Source organism: Haliotis asinina, chromosome 4 (genome assembly GCF_037392515.1).
Source record: "Haliotis asinina isolate JCU_RB_2024 chromosome 4, JCU_Hal_asi_v2, whole genome shotgun sequence".
Taxonomy (NCBI): domain Eukaryota; kingdom Metazoa; phylum Mollusca; class Gastropoda; order Lepetellida; family Haliotidae; genus Haliotis; species Haliotis asinina.
Window position 1 is genome coordinate 72920012 of NC_090283.1, and position 17733 is coordinate 72937744.

Below are 17733 nucleotides of genomic sequence, written 5' to 3' on the forward strand. Positions count from 1 at the left end.
AAAGTGAGCACGTGAACGTGGTATGCAGGGGTATTGTATGAGGAAGACAGTTACCAACTTTAGGGATAAGATATCAAAAACGTCGTACAGTGAAAGATTTGAAAAAGCAAGCATGTGACCGTGGAATGAGGGTTTATTCAGGTATAAGGAAGTCTGAGCTCGTTGAATTACAAAAGGAACAGCAGCCTATAGAATCACAATTCACGCCTACTGAGCGTGCTATTGGAAAATACTTGATGGAAGTTCAAAGAAACATAGACGTTGAAGATATAAAACAATTGGTATTTCATAAAGTAAATGAAGAACTGAAAGATTTAAGAGGTATTAAATTTCAACTCTCATTAAAGATGACACTAGAGAAATAACAGGCAAATAAAGCAACTGACCAGACCATTGTTTATTTCAGAGGTAATCAAGATATTACTATGCAGCCAGATACTATCGACTCTTCTGTAGACAGATCATTTGGGGAAAATTCGAGAAGCACTAGAACGTTACACTAATAGGGGGTCTGGTTGGGTTGTTGATATGATTAACATGCTTACCTGGATATAACAAATTCTGTGCCAATGACAGAAGGGAAATCTTTACCAACCCCTAAGTGTTTCACAGACAAACAGGCTACGGTTAAATTTTCCAAATATTCAAGGGGAAAATTGTATGAGGATGGCGTTAAGTCATTAAATTTCCAACTAAGCAACATCCATGCAGAATTTCCAGTTATCCGGAAGATAATGGCGTCACATGGGATAGCATAGAGGAACCCACTCCTATCTCTCAGTGCACAAAAATAGAAAAACAGAATCCAGATTTGGCTATAAACGCATTCGGGCATGAAGGGAATAAACTCATAGACCACAGGATAAGTCCTTTATTGTATAAGGAGGGCAGAAAATATATATAGGCTAATATATTTCTGACACAAGAAGGTGAGTAATGCCACTACATACCCATAACACATTTCAGCTGCTTGGGTACTACAGCCAATTGAAACACAAGGAAAAACTTTTGTGAACGGTACCGGTGCCTTCACCGGTTTTCTAGGGCTGATCTGCTCGATTCACACAGGGGTGATTGCCGATGTGTAGTGGAGAGACAGCCGTAAGGGTAGATATGCCAAAAACCAAAAAATATTTTGAAATTTATCAACCACAAAAATCATATGCCAGTGCCATAAATTATCTATGCAGATTTTGAAGCTATTACTAAACCAATCGATACAGTGGCCCAGTGACCTAATCAAAGTTTCACTCAGAAAAATCAAGAACATGAGGGGTGTTGGTTTGGGTATGTGGTCGTTTGCTGTGATGGCCAAACTAACCCTCCAGTCATTTATAGAGGCTCAGACGCGGCTGAGAAATTTCTAAAGGCTTTACAACATGAGGAGAAAGAGATTACTAAAAACATTGCACAACATAACCCCAATGAGTATGACCCAAGCAGATTGGGAAGCCTACATCAACGGCACACGTTGTCATGTATGTTGTAAACCTCTGACTGGTGATTGGTTACACACCACTGTCAAATTACTGGTAAATACAGAGATGCGGCTCAAAATGACTGTAGTTGAGAATCACCCCTAAGCTTCCTCAGGACCCCACACCACTAGTAGATGGGTAGCACGAATCTCCCATTATCTGTATTAAGTTGCGCGTCCTTAATTACATATCAATATAATTTCAATTTACCAGGTCTTTGGGCCTTCTTACGTATCTGAATGGTTATACCCTAACTTCCGTTGTCAATGCGACGCCCACTACCGCGTAGAGTGCTATCATCTGTCGACCTCATATCCAACCACAACGCATACTTTCTGGTTGAGTAATCACTGATATTCAAGGGGTATAGATCCAGTTCACTGACCACGTTGTCGACTATTGCGTTTCGTTTGATCGCTGGTAGCTTCATTACTTCTTCCAACTGCTGTTGCACTCTCATTCCATGGCTAAATAACTGATTAGGCACTCCCTCTATGGTCACTTCTACTTTGGTGTTTTCTGGATTGAAAATTTTCTCGCTGTCTCTTTCGAATTGGCCGTATTCCTGCATGAGTATGATCAATATGCCTTTCATCGATCGCGCCAGCACGTTCATGTTGATATTCCATATGGTGTCGCTGTTGTCACGTACAATCATTCTGTGTTACATTATCCTATCGTATAGGATGGTCATTTTTCTGGAGTACTGATTTCAAATGTGCCACCAAATCTGGACTAGTCACCATGTCAATATCTAATGAGATGTTGTCAATCTCGTAAGTACCCTCATCACCGGCCGACTTTGCTGTAATCATTGAACGTGAGTTTGTATTCCAGCCTGTCACCCAATGTGGCTGGGTAAAACGGATACAAAACTTCTTCCCATATGCTTTGGCGATTGCTTTTTCACTATTCGATAGTTTGGATGTTTCTTCTGATGTGAAGGCGTACACAAAACGTAACTTATTTGATGTTCTGCTGCCGAGTCCCTGGTATGCGCTGTTGCGGCGTTCTCCTTTACTTTTTCATAGGTCTGTAAACAGTAATACACATCGCTATCGTCTATGCAATAGCACCTTGTTGCCACTAATTTTTATACTGGTCTTCTTGACTTTAGCACGACCTACATTATTCACGAGCTCACGTTTGATGTTGCCTAAACTCAACGTGATGTTAAATGCCTGTCGCGCCGTACATGGCACAGTGACGTCGTTCTCAACCAGGTTTGGGAATCTTAGCTCTTGTCTATCTTGGTGTCCGTAATAGTAACTTAAAATAAAAGACTCAAACGGAACAGTGGCCCACAACCTAAACAAAGTTGTAAACAATGGCTTACGTCCCATCACAGAGACACAGTGTAATCATCCCACCAGCCTCGAGTAGAGCAGTCCACATGCTGTCATGTAAACCTGGGGAGAACGTGGTATTGCAGTTGGTTGCTGAATTTGATGGGGTAACCACCCTCCTAGAAAGCCATGCTGACCATGCAAGTTTTCCTAGGTGAACCACCACAGAGTGTTAATGAGATCATGAAAGGAATCAAACTCCGGTGGGTTAAAAACCATCAGGGTCGCATTTGCTCAATTTACGTCCGGGTGGGACGTGATTCACACATCAGTTTGCGAGATGTCACAGTTATAGTGGAAGACACTGTAACTCTAACCAAGATTTTTCTAACCGAGCACATCAGCTTTATTAGTTTAAAGTTCATACATGAGACATTATCAGAAAAATAATTTGAAACTATTTCCTAACGGTATTATATAAATAATGGTATCCAATGTAACACTCATTGATCTAGGAGACACAAATGGATTCGATTTACCTGGTGAGGAAGACACCCCATACCTCTTATACTTTAAAGATAATGTATATTGACGAATGCCACTGGCAGATTTTATGGAGCTTGAATGGATAATTAAAATGACGCTAACCAACCTTTATATCATTTTTAATGCTAATAATTCCGTTTCCAAAATAATTAACAATGGTGTCTTTCTCCCGTCCTTTAAACCCTTACAAGATAATTCTATACAAGTGTTACCAATGACAGATCACACTGGTGGCAAAATGTTAGCCCCAGTCAGCTCGAATAACTGTTTAGACCTTGTCGGTATTTACGATTACCAAAATGATCATTTTACGAGTTCATATGGTTTGAAACCACTCAACACTCAAGTTATAGATGTATATCTCGCCCTTGCAAATTTTGTGAGCATGAGATCATGATCATATCTCTTGAGTCTCTGAAAAGGGCCTTCCTGAGCAGGGCACTCTCATGGCAAGAGAAGGCACCGACACAGTCCTCCTTGGTAGAACTTGCAACGTCCATCTTTCTTAATTCTCCCTTGGGGGACTGTGGCTACAAACGGACCCTTTTACTCATTATTACTCCTTTTACACTTATTCTTTCTAATCTTTCTAGTTCTTGTGTCACTGTGTAATCATCGCTCAGCCAGCACACACTGAGTGAATGCGGCTCTCTAGCCGATATCAATCGATTCGCATTTAAACATTTCAGTAGTAAAGGAAATAGGCTGGCCCACAGTGGAGGCAGCCCACACAGTGGGTTTGTGTGATTGCAGACGGGTTGTCTGTTTTTCCAGAGTTTGTGAATAAGGGGGTCTAGATCCATGTTATTGGTAAGTATAAGGCTTACACTTGGCGTGGCTTAAAAACCCCATCAATAATACTACTGTTCTTGTACCCTTATCACGCCAGAATGAAGTACTACAACACAGCACGGACTTACATGCATGAACAAGGATGGAAAATTCTTTCAGACTGTATTCCTTTGCTTGGCAGCATTACGTTTCTGTGCTGTGCTCACTCAGAACAATCCTACGAGGTGATGTCAATAAGTTTTGAACCTTGCATAGAAAAACACAAAAATATTGGTATGACCCACATTTATTTTTCAACATAGTCCCCTTGTGAGTCACGACACTTGTTCCATCTTTTCTGCCAGTCACTGATGCCATCTCTGTAGAAGGCGCCATTTTGGTCCTCAAACCAAGCCTCAGTAGCAGCAATAAGCTCATTATCATCCTGAAATCTATGACCACACAAGTGTTTCTTGAGATTTGGGAACAAATGGTAATTACTTGGTTCTAGGTCTGGAGAGTAGGTGGGATGCGGCAAGATTTTGTACTCGCATTCCTGGACAGCAGCGGCTTCAACGCGAGAGGTGTGTACTGGAGCATTGTCTTGATGTAGAAGAATACCACGTCTGACCTTGCCACGGCGCTTGATTGACTATCGCACTTGCTTGTCACACTTGCCTCAACAAGTTAGCGTAATATTCCCCATTCATTGTTCTTCCTTTTTGTAAGTAATCTATGTGGATTACGTCTTTGCTATCCCAGAAGACTGTCGCCATTACCTTCTGCACTGATCTGGAGGCTTTGAACTTTTAGGTCCTGGGAGAAGTGACATGTTTCCATTCCATGGATTGTTGTTTGCTCTCAGGATCATAGTGGTTGATCCAGGTTTCATCACAGGTTTCTAGCCTAAAGTGAAAATCTTCTGGATTCTTGTTGCATCTGGTTAGCATGGGGTTGTTTATGGTGACCCTTGTTTGCTTCATTTCATCTGAAAGCAGTCTTGGCACCCATCTTGCGCACACATTGGGCATGATGAGATATCCATGAAGAATTGTCTCGATGGATCCGTGTGAAATGCCTGTGGTCTCCTCTGACTCGTGGAGTGTGATTCAACGATTTTCCAGCACAAGTCTATGCACTCTGTCAATGTTTTCCTGACTAGTGCTTGTTGTTGGGCGACCTGGATGGGGGTCATCTTCAAGACTCTCTCTACGATGCTTAAATTCATTGACCCATCGTTTGATGGTAGCAGATGAAGGGGAAGACTTCCCATAAACTGCCGAAAGCCTTTCTTCAATGTTCTTCGCCGAGTTTCCTTCAAGAACTAAAAACTTAATTACTGCTCTATACTCAATTTTATTCATTTTCACTGCGGTGAGGGGGGTTTCTTTCTGTCAGTGTGAGCTGTTCAATAACTTCTGAGAGTAGGATACCCAAACTAATATATCACATCAGCTACACCCCAAGGTTTAATGTCGTACCATAGGCTGTGACACCTGGATATGAAAAATGCTCAAGGCTCAAAACTTATTGACATCTCCTCGTAGATTTGATTATGTCGTTAGGGTTTGTCAGCATCATTCCCGGTGTGGCCAAAACGTTAAACATTAATGACCAGCATCACTTCAGCCCTTTGTTTTACTTTAGGTGCCGCTGTGAAATACCGGAAGTACTGTTCAAAACCCGTTGAATGTAGGCAATACAAAACTCTCTTTGTCTCGCCTGCGTCATTAAACTTGTACCGTGTTATCACCCAGCAAAACAACAATCATTTGTGGCTATGGAGGACCTCCTTCATGAGGGGAAATCCCGATGTATGTTCACACCGTGTAAAGTTTAAAGGCATCAAATTAAGCTGTGTGTGTTCATTTGTCTCAATCAGCAATATTGCTGCTATAAGACGCTGGTCTCTAAATAATACATTCTGGACCAACCACGTCAGCGAATTTGACCATCCAATCTCGCTCTTTGGCTCTTATGACAGGCATGTGTTGGTTAAGACCAATTCATCACTGGCCACATTTCTGTGTAAATTATGTGCTTTAGCATACAGTATCACTCACTTGATCAACCTCTTTTCATGTCTGGAAAATATTTTTCATTCATCCTGATCATGCGGTCACGTGGCATACAGTTTTTATCTCTTACGTCACGGCCTCACACATCAAAGTTGAAACGTTTGTACATTTTCATTGACATACTGTATTCGCAATTATCAAGCATTTGGATGAAACATTTTCCCCTTTTCTTGAGGTATAGCCAAATCACTGGGTGATTCAACCCTAGCTGTACTGTGATACCTCTTTAACACAAATACTGACTGCAGATGCAGTACTATATGTATTATTATCAAAATAATCGACATTAAGAACAGCAAATATGAGAACCACAAATACGTCACTTCCTCCATCAGGTATCCTAGCAACAGTGGTGTCGACGTTCCCGCCGATGCTGCGCATATTGTTATAGCAGACGTGACCTTCCCCGTGACCCTGATGATATGCTCTTCCACCCAGGTGAAGGTCGTTGGAAATATGATGGATGTTGCGAGACCAACTCCAACTGATGAAATCCAAATTCCAGTATGAAACGCAAAGACAGAGCAGATCAGAAATGCACCCAAGCTTGCTGACAGAATTACCATGCACAGAATTATCATTGAGGATGGAGACAATATCTTTATGATAAAGATCCCCAGAAATCGAAAGGCAGCAAAGCTCCCCCAAAACACTGACGTAACCAAAGCACCATTGGACTTATCCCAGTCCAACCCGTCCACAACAAACACTGCCAAGAACGCCGTAAACGTCTCCTCTATCGCGCAATAACAGAAAAAGAACGCCCCAATCATAGCCACTGTTATTATATAGACCGGAAGTGGTATTCCTTGACGGCCATCTTGTTTCTCCTCTACTGGCTTCCTGTTCTTGTCAACTTTACGAAGGAACAACTCCACGAAAAAGGGAACAGAAGCTGAGAGAAACAGAACAGCCGTGATTATGAAAGCAAAAAGGATTTGAGATTTCGGAGTGTCTTCAATGTCTGCAATAGTTATGTTGTTATTGGTGCCATTTAATACTGAAAGTTCCTGGACGTACGCAGTGGTTGTATTGTCCCCGTACTGAAAAAGATGGGTCTCATTGGAAGGATCTGTTGTGATCGTGGCGTGGGCCAACTTTGGAGCTAGGAAGGGTTCTGTCACCAGAGGGGCTATGAGACCCCCCAATGCGAAAGAGAAGTGAAGAATCTGCATGAAAACTCGACCATCCTTGCCCCAGAGTCGAATCAAATCGGCATTGCCTCCTGGAAGTAGAAGAGCTTCATTATAGTTGTTACATGTCGGATTATTTCTTGATTTCAAGTCAAAAAGAAGCCATAAATGGGATCAGGTGGTCAGGCTCGCTGACTTGTTTGACACATGCTACCGTATCCCGGTTGCTTAGATCTATGCTGACGTGGATTGTCTCGGCCAGACTCAAAGTGTTTACAGGCGGTTTCTACGAATATTGCACACAGTTGTACATGGATTTGCTAAGTTTCAGTAAACTTCATCCAGTATGAGGACACAACTGCTTAGGTCGATGCTTCTGGTGTTAGTCACTGGTTTGACTAGTTCTGTCTCGATAATTTATATACCGGTGCAATATAGCTGGAATATTGTTGACTGCAATAACACCAAGTGTGAGGCGTTAACCGACCGACCAACCAAACAACCAGCCAACCAACCTCCCGAACGACATTACTGCAAATTAGTACATAAACATTATGCACGTATACCCACCTGTCTCCACACCCGCCGACACGAAGGATCTGATGAAGTACATGGCGATCATCGCCGGCAGCGGCGTACACAGTGGGATGATAGCGGTGCCGATAGCGCTGCCAACCAGACAGGCAGCCAGCAACAGCAACTTGTTACACTTGTCGTACATAATCCCGGTGACGAAGGCACCGGTGGTGTAACCAACAGCTCCTGACGTGAACAGGGCAGAAGCTTGCTCCAGCTTGCTGTTAGTGATCAGCATGAGATCCTGGAAGGAAGGGCCGCCCTGGCCAGCAGAAAAACCCTGCAGATATAGCACAAACATGACTGAATGGTAGTTGTTAAACGCTGCACTGGGCAGTATTCAAGCACTTGAGTAAATGAGTATGGTTTTATGCCGCAACATCATGGGGAAGGATCACAGAAATGGGTTGGACATGATTACCCATGCGGGCAATCGGTTTTCAAACATCAAAATGATCAAACATGCTAAGTACTAGAATCCCCCCCATCCATTCGATCTATCTGATGGCCACATGTAAATAACTGATCCTGGTCCCTGTGATTCTGTGATCGATACTACGAACACAGATTCACACTGTCAGTCAAAGATGATGCCCAATCAGCCAAATGAACCTTGACGTTACTTTAACCATCAGCTGATAGACAACAGAAGACGTTCAAGGTTACGTTTAGCTCACCCCCATAGTGGCCGTCTAATTTAATGATGAATGTAGCTTTACTAGATGAAATGTGATGTCAGGTTTTAAAAACGATTAGAATTCATTTCCATAACCCTTCGACAAAAAAAACCCAACCAAACAAAAAAAAACAACAACATATTTTCGTTTGAAAATGACAGGGTGCTTATACGACAGTATTCAATATAAATCCATTTCTGCAGATTGTGGCTTCATATTTTCCACTCTGAACACTTTGATAACATTCGTTTTCAGTCTGGAGAACTAAGATATTCAGGTTCGAAAATTCCGTAAGCTCGTAACGATAATTCAGATTGTTTTTTAGATGGTTCAAATACGCGACCAGTAATCATGCAGTAGACATCGACTAGTGCTCTCACCATGACAATGTACGCCCAGAACAGGAACAATGTACATATGAACTTGTTCTTGTAGACTGGGTCTTCCCAATTTTCTTTGAACTGGACGCAAGGAGACTTCTTCTCGGGTGTCTGCGAGTCCTCGACCTCCATTGTTGCTGCTACTGAAACGGGGAACGCATGAGGTCGGCAACAAACTCGGCTTGATTTGGCCTTGTGTTAGAAAGCGAAACGTGGGAGTAATGTCCCAGTGACAAAATGTGTACCTTTTTCATATTTTAATATCAAGTATTTTTGAGTATTTTACTGTAATATTTTAATATAATTTGTGTATATATTTATATTGTCCACTTTTATTGTCATAAGTTTCAAGCTTGGCAGACGCTAATCCGTTAATCTCTTATAACAACATCTAGTTGCCAGGTAAAAAGCTTGTAATTAATAAAGCTCACCTTGTCAACCGCCAATTCAATTAATTAGTATTATTTCATAGTCTCCATGCCATTGTTTAACAAAAACATGTAGTTAGGTTTAATTGTTAAGTTAAAAGTCTAAATTATAAATAACTTAACTGAGTCTGCTGACGTAGCTTCCTTAGCTGCGAAGACCTATAAAAGTCGGGTCTGTGTGCAACCTTTGTCACACTTCTAAAATAAACTGTGGAAACTACATCAGCGACTCCTCATCTTTAACTATTATTTTATTATGTTTTGAGGGTTCTTAGTGGTGAGAAAGAGCACTTTCTCAGTAATACCGGCAAATGGTATATATATCTGAGAAAGTACGGCGTCAACGTAACATTTCCTTCTAAGCCACAGGTACTCGGTCTTAATACCGTAAATATACACACAAATATAACCTTCGTATATCACACAAGTGGTGAATATTTACAAATTATATATAAGTAGTATATGCTATTATTACCCGACAATTATCACGTTTCTCGCACTTGTTTTGGTTCTTCTGAGTTTATCAGCCGACGACGACTGCTTATGTAAGACACCTACAGTTAGAATAGCGAAGCTACCATTAACCTGACGTCTTTTTGATCGATTCTGATTTTACACCGACAGTAAAGCAACCGTAACGTGGGTATCGTGGAATCGTAAACAGTCCATATATCTTTACATATACGGTAAAGCTTGGTCAATGAGCACCCGAGTGCGTATCGTGGAATCGTAAACAGTAGTGAAAATGTATTATGTTGCACGTTATGAATGAGGTGTCAGCTGCATCGACACAGGTTACTACAGACTTATGTCACAACAGACTTATACCAGTTTTTTTAATATTCATGATTTTGATGGAAAAATGTGTTTTCTTACAAAGAAGGAATGCTTACTTACTAAAACTGTTATCTATTTAATACAATTACAGACATCGTTTTGTAGACCTCTGGTACGTAGGACATTGTAAAAGTTGGGTCCTTGCATAGTTTCAAATCACTTTGCGATGGTGTCGGACCTCAAACAATTCGAAGTATTTATGTTGGGCCCGTCAGCGGTTTTAACTGTCTGTGGTGTGCTTGCAATCGCGTATTTTAAGCTTGCACTTTACTAAATTGTTTGCAGTCTTAGTAATTGCCTCAGCGCTATAATTCTGCGGTGCTGTTGTCTTATTTCTATGGTCGTATTCTCATCGTTGTGAAGCTAAGATCTTGTGCCACATTGTGGTGAGGACTCGACCCTCTGCGGGATCCCTTGACTTGGCAGATAAATACATACGATCATGGGTTTGACTTCCACGCTCGTCTCATCGGTAGGCGGTAAGAATAATACGGGCATTCCTCTTACCTGTAACCTGTAACTTAACCAATGTAGGACAGATGTCCCTACGGCGGTGCGTGCGTGCGTGCGTGCGTGCGTGAGTGTGTGTGTGTGTGTGTGTGTGTGTGCGCGCGCGCGCTATACTGGTTCCACTTTAGAATAGACGCAGTACTGAACTGCAACTGGGTTTCAAACTTCTTAAACAACAAACCTAACTGAAACTCACACTTTGTTTCCAAACAACAAGGTCTTTCCGATTGCCACAAAAGCCTTTTTTACGCATTCCACATTTATATATTTCAGCCTGTAGAGATGCCTGTAAATGATCGAGTCTGGATGCTACAAACCAGTGATTGGAGTCAAGGACACCATTTTCGCTATCAGCCAAGTCAGTGTGATTGACATCCCTGTTCACTTTCGTCTCATGTATCTTCCAGGGTACAATTTCTATTCCAATGACACTGGGAGGGCCCCTGAAGTGTCCGGATAGAAGAGATTTCCCAGTACATGACTTTAGGCTGCCAACACGGCTTAAAACACAAACTATTTTCCTATATATCTGCACATTATTACTAATTTCAAGAGTTGTATTTATTGAACAAGGTGACTTGGATTGGGGATTAATGTCGTACTTTATAATATTGTGCTCATATGACTACGAGCATGCGTGTGTGTATGTGTGGCTGCTTGCAATAGCCCAGCCTGAAGCTGGTTTTATAGTGCTGGCTCACTGAGATACCATGTTGCAGTGAAGCATGAATACCCTACTGAGACACACTGTAATGACTCCGAGCCGAGCAGTCCTTGTTGTACCAATTAATGCCGAGCACCAGGCAGGGAAAAACAAGCACCATATCTTGACGTTGTTTGGTATGATAGGGATCTAACCCGAGACCTTCCGCTCTCCTGAGGGAGACTCTACCCTCTACATTACAGAGGCGGTGATTTGGAGCATGAGAACAGACAGCATTCTGGCATTAACCATGTATAGAGCCTCGGCTAAGTACACCTCAACACATGCAAAACATGTCTATACTCACGTCACTAGATCGCGGACTGTTCACACGTGCTGTCGCCGGCCGGGCGTGTATGGTATACGCTATGAACTGGGTACTGGGGGATGTGTCGCTCCGTCAGTGGGTATACTCCTCGTCCCTGCAGCTGCCACGTATTGTGTTAACGGACAGATAAGCCACAAGGCAACCCCAGTAAGCTGACAAAACACAAGTGTGTCAAGACACAGATTAGAGCAAGACTAGGAATGTTTCGTGGTGCCTCGATGAAACTCGGTCACTGAACAAGCAATGCGTCTGTTCAAAGTTATTCATTCACATCACGTACGACGGGAAGTTCAAAAACGAAACACAGTGGCACAAAGGTTAAACACATAACGCGCACTGATCCAGCAAGAATCAAACCAGGTTGTGTATGTAATAATAATCCATGATTGTAGGGTTCTGGCGCGACTAAGGGACTTAACTCTACAAAGCAACAATGCCAAACAATTCTACTTTCGATAGCTTCCCAGAAAAATTGTATTTCAGTCTTGAAGGACTGGAAGAACGGTAATAATTGTGTCGTGGACAAGCATACATTTAAGGGAGGGAATCTGATAATCGAACAGCGTATCTGAACTCAACTAAGGCAGGCAACTCTGCATGTGTCACAACAGAATATCAAAATCGTTGCCTCTCGTGAAATAATCAACTCATGCAAACGAACATACCAAACATATGATGATGACTGGTTAATTCTGAACTAATTTAGACCGGACCCGGAACCCCATGGGTTCGATGCCCTGTCTTATCTTACTGAATGATTTTAAAAGTGCTTCTTGCCTGGTGCAACGGCAATGGAATCATGATCGGGGCAAGTACATTGCCTCCGATATCCACTCTTTTATGTCTGCTATTGTTGCCGATAATTGTGAGTCATTAAGTATGGTCGTTCTTATTGTGCATTTAATGCGAGTACAAAAACAGATGATCATACATAGGTACAGAGATCACATGATTATCGTTGATGAGAGGGTGCATGTTGCTTAACTTCCCATTTGCAATTGCGCAGGTATTGGCGGAAAGAAATTTCGGTGTTAAGTTGATGATATCACTCGAGGTATAAGTTAGTGATATCCCTCGCATATTCGGTTTAAGCTGGTGAAATCACTCGAACTGTACGAAATGTATATCACTCCAGGTGTTCAGTTGGTTAAAGAGGTTAAAGTTAGTGATGTTACTTAAGTTGTATCACTCGAGATGTAAGCTGTGATATTACTCGAAAATGCGATTTAGACTGCTGATATCACTCAAGGAATAAGTTCATGCTACCACTCCAGTTATATATTGGCAATATCACTTACATGTAAGTTGATATCACTCGAGGTGTAAGTTGATGATATCACTCGAGGTGTACCTTGGTGATATCCCTCTAGGTGTAGGCTTGTGATATCTCCCAAGGTGTAAGTTGGTGATATGACTCGAGGTCTGAAGTTGGTGATATCACTTGAGGAGTGAGTGAGTGAGTGAGTGAGTTTAGTTTTACGTCGCACTTAGCAATATTCCAGCTATATGGCGACGGTCTGTAAATAATCGAGTCTGGACCAGACAATCCAGTGATCAACAACATGAGCATCGATCTGCGCAATTGGGAACCGATGACATGTGTCAACCAAGTCAGCTAGTCTGACCACCCGATCCCGTTAGTCGCCTCTTACGACAAGCATAGTCACCTTTTATGGCAAGCATGGGTTGCTGAAGGCCTATTCTACCCCGGGACCTTCACGGGGCACTTGAGGAGTAATTTGATGATATCACTCAAAGTGTAACGTGGTGATACCACTTGAGTTGTTGTTGATAATATCACCCGTGGAGTAAGTGTGAGATATCACTCGAGGTGTATCTTTGTGATATCACTCGATGTGTAAGTTGATATCACTCGCGGTGTAAGTTGGTGGACTTGATATGTCAGCTGGTGATATCACTTGCGGTGTAAGTTGATTATATCACTCGCGGTGTAACTTGGTGATATCACTTGAGGTGCAAGTTGGTAATGTCACCCGCATATTTGGTGTAAGCTGGTGATATCACTCGAATAGGTTGGCTCTTGGTTCGGTGATAGTACACCTGTAAACAACAGATTCGAATGATTTCTCTCTTACAGCAGGGACTCTAGAAGCGACGGCATCCTAAAGTGTTATTTAAATAAACTGTCATGTCGACAATGAATTTGTACAGTATGTCGTCTTTAATCATTATGTATTTATGTCAACAGAATTGTTTATTTTTATGTTGAACAACACACAAAACTGAAACACATATCGGACCTGGTCATCATATCTGTCGAAGCATGGATGTGTGCTCTTACTGAAAGATCTGTTTGTCTGGTCACGATTGCAACAGACCTTACTGACTAGGTTTCCAAGTACACAGCAGTATGCAAAATCACGAACCATTACGTCATGCAATTTAAATGAGCTCATTTTACCTGCAAGGTAATGCACTTTTGCGTAATTCACTGTGGTAAATGTATCTGAGATCAGTATATGCGTGCGCCACTCCACGTTTGTTGGGTATCAATAACCAATGTCGATTTGGGCAGCAGAGGTAAATATGAAACATTTGTGATCTCCGTAAATAATTCTAGATTCGTGGGAGTCGTTGCAAGGTGTTGATGTTTCCGTCTTAGGACATGTACATGAGGCAACGTTTTCACCGTTTTCTGGGTGATCTTACAGCTACGGTAACGGTAACTATGAATATTTACGAAAGTCGCAATACTGAGATCGCAAGTGCAGGATTCTTTACCGCGATTGATGAGCTGGATCGTCGTGCTCACATTTTCCCTGTGAGACTGCTGATGCCATGATTATCCATGATGTGAGCATTCTGGTGGAGAATGCGCAGGTGATGGAGAATTACTGGACTGGTCACTCACATTCTTTCAGTCCTGGGAGTGTCAGATAGCCAATTTGGACCTACCCACTGAGGGTTTTTTCATGAGGGCATGTTGTCTATGACTGTTTTGTCCTTGTGGGCCTGTCGTTCTACCACCTTCCTGTAATATTCATAGGGAGGATGTAGTTTCTGCTTTGCATCTGGTTATGCTTTTTAGAAATGCTGGCGCTTGATTTCTTGCCGGAACTACTCGGTGTAGATCCGAACTTTGTTACCAAGCATATGCTACATAATGGTGTTAGAATCTACACCAAATATTATTAAAACTTTTAACACATGGCTTATCTACTGAGGAGGAAAACACTGTCTGAGCACCTCAGCGCTGCACTAAATGGTATTATTAGTGAACCCAAAATTCAGACCGAAAAGTCACAACATATATTTTTTTTAATAAAGTTCGAGTTTGAAGACTTATGAAAATTACCATCTATACTGTTGTCTGAAATGTACTCCTCGGTCAAAGAATGTTCTCGTTTGATGAGCATGATGTGTTTCGTAGAATTGATGGAAAGAAATCATTGACGTTGTTTTTGCAGAATCCCAGCATGGCTGGCAAAGGATATTCCTACGTTGTTGTTGTGTCCGCGTTGATGATGAAGTTTCTGGGACCGAGTCTGAGCTACGTGGCGGGGGTGTACCACGTGGCGTTGATGGAGCAGTATGAACACGTCGAGGTCGTCGCTTGGCTGGGATCCATCTTCGCGTGCATGTTTGATTTGACAGGTGGGACATGCCTACATCTTACCTTCTTTGAGAGGTTCTCACAGCAATAAAGAAGTCGTTCATCCATATCTTGTTACCCTTCCTTATCTTCTTCACGTCTTAAACATCCTCAATAATAATCAGGACAAGTTTTCATACAAAGAAAGGTTAGTATTCGTATTAGTTAATTTCAAACCACAAAGCTCCCTAGAATAGCGAATAGTCATCAGACCAGTGTGAGAAATAGTTTCCACATTTTGCAAGCCAATGAGACTAGATAAGCCTGAACATTACTAGGCCAAAACATCTATCCCCTAACCAGAAATGTAGACTGTTTCATCATTAATATATTTACAATATGACCCCACGAAAATTCACTAGCCAGTCGGACTAGTGACAGGGGAGATTTACTGGATTTTTACAGTGATATGAGGAACAGCTGTTCAAACAAAATATGAAATGTTAAACCTTCAGCTGAAAACAACGCTAAGAAAGAAGAGGTCAGCGATCTCGAAACCGGTTTGTTTGTAGTGCACATTTATCAGTACAACTCTAGACACTAAAACAATATTTTTAACTGGCCACAGTCAATGTGAGGCCAACATTTGTGTAAAATAAGTTTAAAGGGTTCGTTTTTATCTGTGGCTGCTAATACATAATCGACACGAACAGGCAAATGTAATATGTTTTTCAGAGTTACTAGGGGTTTTGTTTTAGAAAAAAATCCTCCCCGGTTAAATGGGCATCCTAAGTGAGATCACCCGTGGTGGTACAGATGTTAGGAAACTGACCCGTCATCAGGGTTAGAATTGAGCTTCATTAACCCATGCTTGGTCGTAAAAGACGGCTAACGAGATCGGGCGGTCAGGTTCTCTGACTTGGCTGACACATGTCATTGCATCCCAGTTGCACAGGTTGATGCTAACCCTGTTGATCACTGGATTATTTACAGACCGCCGCTACATAGCTAGGATATTGCTGAGTGCGGTGCAAAATTAAGGAAATGTGAGAAATGAACAGAAATCCTGTTTTTTCGCATTTATACCGACTATTTATGTAGTTACTATGTGAAAGTGTGAAATATCTGTTTAACAGTTCGGCCTGTCTACAGTCTGAGCGGTATCCCTGGGAGATGGGGAATGTAGAAAAAAGACTTTACTGAGGAGAGATTAGTGTAGGAATGAGCAATGCGGTTTTCTTTCGAAGTACAAAGAGGCTTACTGGGAAGAGACAATGACTTTATGTAAATAAGTGTTCGATGATATTGTATTGTGCAAATGACACTTTTTAAATGTCCATTCTAATATTAAACTTCGTTGCATCCTAAACGATAACTGGTGCAATGAATAATAACTGAAACTATTAAGGATGTAGCTACCAAAGAATTTCACTATCACTATAAAATGAAACAGGTAGGAGGGGTCGTCTCAAACGATGTGTCAGGACGGGGTGTCAACAAAGGTGTTTGGGGTCGGGCTGGGGGATAGAGGTATCAGCTGAGTAGTGGACAACGTCTCTCTGGCGTCGTTTTCAAGATGGCGGCACTTCCGGTCACGTGACCCGCATGGTGACGTCATTCGATTGTTCTAGGATGACGTCATGAGTTGGTGTGTACGGGGTGTGACGTCATGCGATTGTACTGTGATGACGTCATGAGTTGGTGTGTACGGGATGTGACGTGGTCGTTAGCAACGGGGGTGTTGCTAAGCAACGGTGGTTTGTGTGCGCGATCTCTCGGGATCTCGCGGGATCTCGCGAGAGGAAGCGTGTTTCAAGATGGCGGTTGACGGGGACGGGACGAGGGAGGGAGGGAGGGAGGGAGGGAAGGGAAGGGAAGGGAAGAGGGAGTCGGGGAGGAGAGGGGGAGGGAAGAGTGGAACGACGGCGATGGGGTGGGATGGGATGCATCGTGTTTCAAGCAGTCTTTAGGGAGCATGTGGGTGGCCCTGAAAAGGGCCGTGAGGTGTGGACGCTTCACAGTCAGCATCGGCAGATGAGTTTGAGTCCTCGGAAAACATATTTGCCGGGACAAATGTCATCGTGGATCGATTGCGTTCCTTTGGGGACACCCCCACCACAATAGAGGCATACGTAAAACTTGGCTGTGGGGACGACGTCGAATCGATCGGATGGACGGGCTTTCAGACAGGTAGGGCACATGATGAATCGCCATTGGTCTGCTAATTCTTGTAATGCCGTCATTGTAATTGTTTTCTTGGCTGTAGTGCCTGTTCTCGCGGTGGCTGGTGGTGGTGGTGGTCGCGCTGTCGTGTCAGCTCCTGTCGTTCCGTCGTCGTCGCCGCCGTCTTCAATCTTGATGGTCGGTTCTAGTTGTGGTGAGGCTGTGGTGGTGGTGGGAATGGGAATGAGGGTCGTTGTCCCTTCTTTTTCTTCTTCTTCCTTCTTCG

The 17733-nt window shown here is 42.5% G+C and overlaps 2 protein-coding genes across 2 annotated transcripts in view; one reads left to right on the plus strand and one right to left on the minus strand.

Moving 5' to 3' along the window:
- Window positions 1–4800: 4800 nt before the first annotated feature.
- Window positions 4801–9062, minus strand: LOC137282715 (sodium-dependent glucose transporter 1A-like). Its single transcript, XM_067814500.1, has 3 exons — window positions 8926–9062; window positions 7863–8148; window positions 4801–7384 (listed from the first exon to the last, which is right to left on the minus strand). The coding sequence occupies exons 1-3, from the start codon at window positions 9055–9057 to the stop codon at window positions 6297–6299; spliced, it is 1506 nt and encodes a 501-aa protein (XP_067670601.1). The 5' UTR covers window positions 9058–9062; the 3' UTR covers window positions 4801–6296.
- Window positions 9063–15168: 6106 nt separating this feature from the next.
- Window positions 15169–17733, plus strand: part of LOC137281144 (monocarboxylate transporter 12-like) — a 45170-nt gene continuing 42605 nt past the window's right edge. Inside the window, exon 1 of the mRNA XM_067812273.1 lies at window positions 15169–15346. Within this exon, the coding sequence (XP_067668374.1) occupies window positions 15169–15346 (178 nt within the window). The remainder of the gene's footprint in view (window positions 15347–17733) is intronic.